The sequence below is a fragment of the Coregonus lavaretus genome (assembly GCF_964263955.1).
Source record: "Coregonus lavaretus genome assembly, chromosome: 19".
NCBI lineage: Eukaryota > Metazoa > Chordata > Actinopteri > Salmoniformes > Salmonidae > Coregonus > Coregonus lavaretus.
The window spans coordinates 36,994,288-37,003,864 of NC_140006.1; the positions used below are offsets into that span (position 1 = coordinate 36,994,288).

Genomic DNA, 9,577 nt, shown 5'->3' on the forward strand with positions numbered 1-9,577 from the left:
CAACATCAATTATTCAGAGGGGACTGTGTGAATCATGCCTTCATGATCGAATTGCTGCAAATAAACCACTACTAAAGGACACCAATAAGAAGAGACCTGCTTGGGCCAAGGAACACGAGCAATGGACATTAGACCGGTGGAAATGTGTCCTTTGGTCTGGAGTCCAAATTTGAGATATTTGGTTCCAACCGCCGTGTCTTTGTGAGACGCGGTGTGGGTGAACGGATGATCTCCGCATGTTTAGTTCCCACCGTAAGGCATGGAGGAGGAGGTGTTATGGTGTGGGGGTGCTTTGCTGGTGACACTGTCTGTGATTTATTTGTGGAATTTCTTAATGCGTTTGAGCCAACAAGTGCTAAGCATATGTGGGAACTCCTTCAAGACTGTTGTAAAAGCATTCCAGGTGAAGCTGGTTGAGAGAATGCCAAGCATATGCAAAAAACCCTTGACTGAGTAGGTGTGTCCAAACATTTGACTGATACTGTTTTTATACTTTCCTCCTATGCTGAGTCTCCTCCTTGCACATCTGGACAGTCAATACATCTCTGTTGCTAGACAGGACTGATGCCTGTTCTTTCTCACTTCATCTGACCTAACCTCGGTCCAAATTCCTCACTCCTCCCCAACTCACGTCTGTCCTACCTTATCTGTTGACTGGAACCAGACTGTGACCCTTCTCCTCTCCATAGGATACCTCAGATTTAACAAGAACATGTTCTTCCTGCACTCCCCTTTTATCATTCAGTAGATTTCCATACCCTCAGTTCTAATATGGTAACATGAATAAGGATATTTCATATTTAAAGTTTTAAAGTTAGTACCCAACACAGGTTAGGAGAACTTATGCAGCAGGTTAGGATAATTTTAAAGTAGCATGTTAGGAGTATTAGGTTAGGGTTAGCTCACAATTTTGATGTACATTTGACAAAAGATGGATCCCATCTAGACATGACCAGGAGCCAGGGGCTGAAATGGACTTGTCCTTAATGTCCTTTATGACCTGTTTTGTAACTAGTAATCATAGCCAATATTTTCCAGTCATAGCCAATACTTTCCTTGGAAATAGCCATACCAAGCTCTGTCATCTTGTTGTTTTTCACGTAAAGTAGCAAGACAATGCTGAAGTCCTGTGGTCTCTATAGAGCTGACTCTATAGGGCTGACCCAAACCTTACTGTGATGTCTAAAATATATATATATTTTTACATTCTCCTTTCCGGCATGGTTCGAACAACTGTGGTGTATGCGTAATCAGGCCAGCCCAGTACAGCTCTGCTCGGCTCAGCTCTGCTAGGCTTGGCTCAGTGGTGTGAAAAGGGTATGTGTGTGTCCACAGGTCCAGTTGGTGAATAACTCCTTCAAGGGGATGAAGTACCTGCGTCTCAACACCCTCGCCTCTCTGGGATACGTTGTGGTGGTCATCGATGGGAGGGGCTCCTGTCAGAGAGGCCTGAAGTTTGAAGGGGCTCTGAAAAACAAAATGGTAGAAAGCCACTATTTCCCTTCCAACCCATATCTTGTTTTTTGTTTATAAATGGTTTCAATACAAATTGTTCCATCTTTTTGTGATTAAGCATTAAAGCTGGAATCTTTAATGATGAAACTGCCACGTACGTTTACGATATTACAACAACAAGGAAGTTAGTGCAAACAACTAACACAGTTTTTCCCCCTCGGACGTCATCGCACGCATGATAGAAGAGCACAATATGTACTGCCATTTGTTTTACCCTGCTGCACGACGCTCCTCAGCTCGGCAACAAAACAATAACGGTGGTAGGGTGTCCAGTGGCTCTGTTTCCCCATGCTGTGGATTCAATCTTTAAGCTACATGTGTTCTGCTGTAGATACAGCAATGGCAAATTGTACTGTGCCAACAAAGGCTGTTCTTGCTGTGCAGGTTCATTAAAACGCATTGGATCACCATATAGCGTGTGCAGGGACCCTTTTTTTCGTTAATAATACTTCATTAATTAATGGAACAGCACCTGTGTGACTATCTCTCACACATCTTTGATCTTTGATCTAGACCAGGTGCTCTTTAACTTTTTCTGCTTGAGACCCAAATGAGAAATTGACCGTCCTCCCGTGACCCAAATTAAGAAGAAAATGTGTGAAATTTACCCATCTGGGCATGTGGGTGTGTCACTGTGACCAATGCCCTCCTCTCTCTCTGTGTTTTACCAGCGCCAGGTGGAGACCAATGCCCTCCTCTCTCTCTGTGTTTTACCAGCGCCAGGTGGAGACCAATGCCCTCCTCTCTCTCTGTGTTTTACCAGCGCCAGGTGGAGACCAATGCCCTCCTCTCTCTCTGTGTTTTACCAGCGCCAGGTGGAGACCAATGCCCTCCTCTCTCTCTGTGTTTTACCAGCGCCAGGTGGAGACTAATGCCCTCCTCTCTCTCTGTGTTACTAGGGCCAGGTGGAGATTGAGGACCAGGTGGAGGGGCTTCAGTACGTGTCAGAGAGGTTCAACTTTGTGGACCTGAGTCGCGTGGCCATCCACGGCTGGTCCTACGGAGGCTTTCTCTCCCTCATGGGCCTCATCCAGAGACCCAACGTCTTCAAGGTGAGACGCACTACAGTAAAACACACAATTCCATTCCCCTATCCCAATTCACTTGATGATCTGAGTAGATTAGATGGGTATAAGTAATATGATAATAGCTCCACATTACCCTCCGATTGGCTAGGGGGAATTTTCCCATATTGCTTACACCTATTTAAACATTTTAGATTTACAGGAGTGGCTAGGGTAGGGATAGCTGCCAGGCGATTTGGGATTCCAAAGAGACTTCATTGGACTAGAACTATCTTGGATTGCGTTTTATTCCAGAAAGTTTAATCCCATCCCATCTCATTTACAATGCAGATTAGACTGCATTTAGTTGATTATAGATTGGCCTATTGGTGAGGATAGGTTTGATTATTTGAAGCTCATCAAATACGACATTCTGTATGGATGTAGTTTTCCCATTAGGCCTCATGGTGTCGCTGTTGGGTCACATGTCATTCCACACTGCAGTTCTCAAAGTGCCTGTCATTAGTTGTACACAGCACACTGGCAAAGATCAACAAGTGTTTAAAAAAAACATATTTGGAGCAAATTAGGGTTGAGTGTCATGCTCAAGGGCACATGGACAGATTTTTTTGTTGTTGCCCTTGTCAGCTCCGGTATTCAAACCATCAACCTTTCAGTTACTGGCCCAATGTTCTAACTGCTACGCTATACCTGTATATCTCTCACCAGCATATATACCTGTATATCTCTCACCAGCATATATACCTGTATATCTCTCACCAGCATAGATACCTATATATCTCTCACCAGCATATATACCTGTATATCTCTCACCAGCATATATACCTGTATATCGCTCACCAGCATATATACCTGTATATCGCTCACCAGCATGTATACCTGTATATCGCTCACCAGCATATATCAGCATATACAATTGAAGTCGGAAGCTTACATACACCTTAGCCAAATACATTTAAACTCAGTTTTTCACAATTGCTGACATTTAATCCTAGTAAAAATTCCCTGTTTTAGGTCAGTTAGGATCACCACTTTATTTTAAGATTGTGAAATGTCAGAATAATAGTAGAGAGAATGATTTATTTCAGCTTTTATTTCTTTCATCACATTCCCAGTGGGTCAGAAGTTTACATACACTCAATTAGTATTTGGTAACATTGCCTTTAAATTGTTTAACTTGAAAAATGTATGCACTCACTAACTGTAAGTTGCTCTGGATAAGAGCTTCTGCTAAATGACAAAAATGTAAATGTAAATGTCAAACGTTTCGGGTAGCCTTCCACAAGCTTCCCACAATAAATTGGGTGAATTTTGGCCCATTCCTCCTGACAGAGCTGGTGTAACTGAGTCAGGTTTTGTAGGCCTCCTTGCTCGCACACGCCTTTTCAGTTCTGCCCACAAATGTTCTATAGGATTGAGGTCAGGGCTTTGTGATGGCCACTCCAATACCTTGACTTTGTTGTCCTTAAGCCATTTTGCCACAACTTTGGAAGTATGCTTGGGGTCATTGTCCATTTGGAAGACCCATTTGCGACCAAGCCTTTAACTTCCTGACTGATGTCTTGAGATGTTGCTTCAATATATCCACATAATTTTCCTTCCTGATGATGCCATCTATTTTGTGAAGTGCACCAGTCCCTCCTGCAGCAAAGCACCCCCACAGCATGATGCTGCCACCCCCGTGCTTCACGATTGGGATGGTGTTCTTCGGCTTGCAAGCTTTCCCTTTTTCCTCCAAACATAAACGATGGTCATTATGGCCAAACAGTTCTATTTTTGTTTCATCAGACCAGAGGACATTTCTCCAAAAAGTACGATCTTTGTCCCCATGTGCAGTTGCAAACCGTAGTCTGGCTTTTTTATGGCGGTTTTGGACCAGTGGCTTCTTCCTTGCTGAGCGGCCTTTCAGGTTATGTCGATATAGGACTTGTTTTACTGTGGATATAGATACTTTTATACCTATTTCCTCCAGCATCTTCACAAGGTCCTTTGCTGCTGTTCTGGGATTGATTTGCACTTTTCGCACCAAAGTACGTTCATCTCTAGGAGACAGAACACGTCTCCTTCCTGAACGGTATGACGGCTGCGTGGTCCCATGGTGTTTATACTTGCGTACTATTGTTTGTACAGATGAACATGGTACCTTCAGGTGTTTGGAAATTGCTCCCAAGGATGAACCAGACTTGTGGATGTCTACAATTGTTTTTCTGAGGTCTTGGCTGATTTCTTTTGATTTTCCCAGGATGTCAAGCAAAGAGGCACTGAGTTTGAGGGTAGGCCTTGAAATACATCCACAGGTACACCTCCAATTGACTCAAATGATGTCAATTAGCCTATCAGAAGCTTCTAAAGCCATGACATCATTTTCTGGAATGTTCCAAGCTGTTTAAAGGCACAGTCAACTTAGTGTATGTAAACCTCTGACCCACTGGAATTGTGATACAGTGAAATAATCTGTCTGTAAACAATTGTTGGAAAAATGACTTGTGTCATGCAGAAAGTAGATGTCTTAACCGACTTGCCAAAACTATAGTTTGTTAACAAGAAATTTGTGGAGTGGTTGAAAAACAAGTTTTAATGACTCCAATCTAAGTGTATGTAAGCTTCCGACTTCAACTGTATACCAGTATATCTCTCACCAGCATATATACCAGTATATCTCTCACCAGCATATATACCAGTATATCTCTCACCAGCATATATACCAGTATATCTCTCACCAGCACCAGAGGTAATAGGGGGCGTATTCAGACTCTTGTCAATATATACATTACTGCTCGACAGAAATAGGGCTTCATTGAACCATTAAATAGCAATGAACAGAAGTTTAGACATGCCACACAATCACTGCATGCCACCACCCTGCTATGCTGAACAAATTCCCACAACATCCATCTTCTCAAAAGCAGTTTGATCTGTCATGTTGCACTAATGTAGAAAGTTAACACAAGCTGAAGTGTGATGGTACAATGCATCTGAAATGTCTTAGTTGTCTGTCCCAGTGGAGGTTGGTGGAGGGAGGAATGGGAGGACAGGCTCATTTTAATGCTGTCCCTACTGAACCCCCCCCCCCCCAAAGAAATAGCAATGTTGTTCCTTTCAGGTGGCCATAGCGGGCGCTCCGGTGACGGTGTGGATGGCGTACGACACGGGCTACACAGAGCGCTACATGGACACCCCTGATAACAACCAACAGGGCTACGAGGAGGGCTCCGTGGCGCTGCATGTGGACAAGCTGCCCAGCGAGTCAGTCCCATACTGTTTACTGCACTCTACACACTTGAACCAATCTAAGAAATAAGAATAGCCTACTTATCTACAGTGGGGGAAAAAAGTATTTAGTCAGCCACCAATTGTGCAAGTTCTCCCACTTAAAAAGATGAGAGAGGCCTGTCATTTTCATCATAGGTACACGTCAACTATGACAGACAAAATGGAGAAAAAAAATCCAGAAAATCACATTGTAGGATTTTTTTATGAATTTATTTGCAAATTATGGTGGAAAATAAGTATTTGGTCAATAACAAACGTTTCTCAATACTTTGTTATATACCCTTTGTTGGCAATGACACAGGTCAAACGTTTTCTGTAAGTCTCCACAACGTTTTCACACACTGTTGCTGGTATTTTGGCCCATTCCTCCATGCAGATCTCCTCGCTGGGCAACACAGACTTTCAACTCCCTCCAAATATTTTCTATGGGGTTGAGATCTGGAGACTGGCTAGGCCACTCCAGGACCTTGAAATGCTTCTTACGAAGCCACTCCTTCGTTGCCCGGGCGGTGTGTTTGGGATCATTGTCATGCTGAATGACCCAGCCACGTTTCATCTTCAATGCCCTTGCTGATGGAAGGAGGTTTTCACTCAAAATCTCACGATACATGGCCCCATTCATTCTTTCCTTTACACGGATCAGTCGTCCTGGTCCCTTTGCAGAAAAACAGCCCCAAAGCATGATGTTTCCACCCCCATGCTTCACAGTAGGTATGGTGTTCTTTGGATGCAACTCAGCATTCTTTGTCCTCCAAACACGACAAGTTGAGTTTTTACCAAAAAGTTCTATTTTGGTTTCATCTGACCATATGACATTCTCCCAATCCTCTTCTGGATCATCCAAATGCACTCTAGCAAACTTCAGACGGGCCTGGACATGTACTGGCTTAAGCAGGGGGACACGTCTGTCACTGCAGGATTTGAGTCCCTGGCGGCGTAGTGTGTTACTGATGGTAGGCTTTGTTACTTTGGTCCCAGCTCTCTGCAGGTCATTCACTAGGTCCCCCCGTGTGGTTCTGGGATTTTTGCTCACCGTTCTTGTGATCATTTTGACCCCACGGGGTGAGATCTTGCGTGGAGCCCCAGTTCGAGGGAGATTATCAGTGGTCTTGTATGTCTTCCATTTCCTAATAATTGCTCCCACAGTTGATTTCTTCAAACCAAGCTGCTTACCTATTGCAGATTCAGTCTTCCCAGCCTGGTGCAGGTCTACAATTTTGTTTCTGGTGTCCTTTGACAGCTCTTTGGTCTTGGCCATAGTGGAGTTTGGAGTGTGACTGTTTGAGGTTGTGGACAGGTGTCTTTTATACTGATAACAAGTTCAAACAGGTGCCATTAATACAGGTAACGAGTGGAGGACAGAGGAGCCTCTTAAAGAAGAAGTTACAGGTCTGTGAGAGCCAGACATCTTGCTTGTTTGTAGGTGACCAAATACTTATTTTCCACCATAATTTGCAAATCAATTCATTAAAAATCCTACAATGTGATTTTCTGGATTTTCTTTTCTCAATTTGTCTGTCATAGTTGACGTGTACCTATGATGAAAATTACAGGCCTCTCTCATCTTTTTAAGTGGGAGAACTTGCACAATTGGTGGCTGACTAAATACTTTTTTTCCCCACTGTATATTTATATAGTGTAGATGAAGGTACAATGTTGTGGTCAGTTCTATTTTCTATTTTATTGGTCATTGTTGGATAACAGGCATGGGTTTTGAGCAACAACAAAAAACGTATTTGTATTTTGGGTGTTTCTCAGGACAGATGGGATGTTGTTATTGAGTTTCACCATAAACATTTCTATCTGTATAATACATTAACATAACAGGATATACTTACTGTAGTGTAGTATATAAAAAAAGAAGGGGAACATGAAAATTGAACCTGTTTTAGTTTCATGTGGTTTCTGTCTGTTTCCATCCTTTTGAAACCCTCTCCTTGTCCTCCCAGGCCAAACCGCTTGCTGATTTTACATGGATTCCTTGATGAGAATGTTCACTTTTTCCATACCAACTTCCTGGTGTCACAAATAATCCGCGCTGGGAAGCCATATCAGCTACAGGCTAGTATTTTGCTTTTTACAACATTACTAATGTGTTGTTCACATTTCTAAATCAGTGTTAAAGGCATGTTATGGGTAACAGTCACCCCTATTGATATAGGTTTTCTCCAACATGGACATTGTTTGCACAATTAGAGAAAAATACTCTTCCATGTGCTTTCAGTGGGGCCCAGAAGAGGACTGGTATGTTCCTGTATAGCATGAAGCTAGTTATTGTACAGTGGATCTTAGCCAATACTTTAATGGACAATGACTTTAATGGACAATGACTTTAATGGACAACTCTTTCGTTTGAATGGGTTTCAGGGAATATTGCGTTTTCAGAAAATTAGTGGTTGATTTTCCTCTGTTGTTTTGCAGGTCTACCCCAATGAGCGACACAGTATTCGCTGCCCAGAGTCAGGAGAACACTATGAGATCATGCTGCTGCACTTTCTACAACAATACCTCTGAAACCGGGGGTGAAGGTCAACCTCCCCCTCCACCCCCTCCACCCCATACTGAAACCAACTCTATACCCCCTCAACCCGGGCATAAAGACCACCTCTCTGCAGCCACACCCACCTACCCCCCATTTTACCATGGACTGACGATCTCACTCCATTATACCTCCACCTCTCTTCGTCGCTTGCTATCTCTCTCTCTCTCTCTTCTATTCTTAAATTCTCTCGCCACTGCATTAGGGTGGGGTGCAGTTACCTAAGGAGATCCAAGGCAGTGTTGTCAAGGCAGTGTTGTCAAGTTTCACCTCGGACCGTGGAATGAAACGGGATATACATTATCTGGAGGCTGTGTCACAATCCCTCTCTAATTGTCTTCCCTTTCTCTGGATTGTTTTGCCAAATGTTTTTATTTTCCCTCCATTTTATTCACTCAAGTCAGTGGTAGGATTGTCCACACACACACGCACACACACACACACACACACACACACACACACACACACACAGCATATTGGAGTTGGTGTAATGGCTAGAGGAAGAAACCCTGCCTCTACTTGCGTTCATTTACTATTTTAAGTGTGTATTGTTAAAAGAAAATATTTTTATGGATTCTTATTCTTTTATAATGAGTGTCAAATGAAGTCGCTCATTGACGTCATTTTTGCGTCCTTTCTCTCCTCACGTTGCATTGGTGTCAGCCTTCTGAAGACATACGATGTGCCAAAGGACATCTTGACTTGATCGTGCTGGTATTTCCTTTTTTTTACGGCAATAACGATATGAGTATGAGCAGCCGAGTCTTAAACAGCTTTTTACTACCTGAATAAAATGGATACATGATGATGCTGAATAAATAAGTGTATGATGAAGTCTCTTCTCTTTAATGTTATAATTTATCACAGAATAACATGAAGATGGATGGTTGGATCTATGCATATATGGATGGATAGATATGGATAGACTGTAATTTTGTACATGATAACAAGCTCAGTGTCATGGTCAACTACAATGTGATTCATATGTTAAACACAGGGAATATCCTATATGTGCCATCTCAGGGCTAGTCATCTTTCCATGTGAATTGATATTCCTCTATGACCCTCCTGGTTCGTTGCAGAGAGGGGGAGACATCTCATGTAGTAAGGCTGCATTTACACAGGCAGCCCAATTCTGATTTTTGCTTTCACTGATTGGTCTTTTGACCAATCACATCAGATCTTTTCACAAAGATCAGAATTGGGCTGCCGTCTAAACGAGACA

At 42.8% G+C, this 9,577-nt stretch overlaps 1 protein-coding gene across 2 annotated transcripts in view; it reads left to right on the forward strand.

Moving 5' to 3' along the window:
- The window catches only part of LOC311146714 (dipeptidyl peptidase 9-like), a 35,574-nt gene extending 26,387 nt beyond the window's left edge, over window positions 1–9,187 (forward strand). For both annotated transcript variants that reach the window (XM_084183267.1, XM_084183268.1), the window contains exons 17-21: window positions 1,336–1,482; window positions 2,415–2,567; window positions 5,644–5,786; window positions 7,763–7,874; window positions 8,235–9,187. In XM_084183267.1, the coding sequence (XP_084039393.1) occupies window positions 1,336–1,482; window positions 2,415–2,567; window positions 5,644–5,786; window positions 7,763–7,874; window positions 8,235–8,327 (648 nt within the window). In that variant the 3' untranslated portion in view covers window positions 8,328–9,187. The remainder of the gene's footprint in view (window positions 1–1,335; window positions 1,483–2,414; window positions 2,568–5,643; window positions 5,787–7,762; window positions 7,875–8,234) is intronic.
- Window positions 9,188–9,577: the final 390 nt, after the last annotated feature.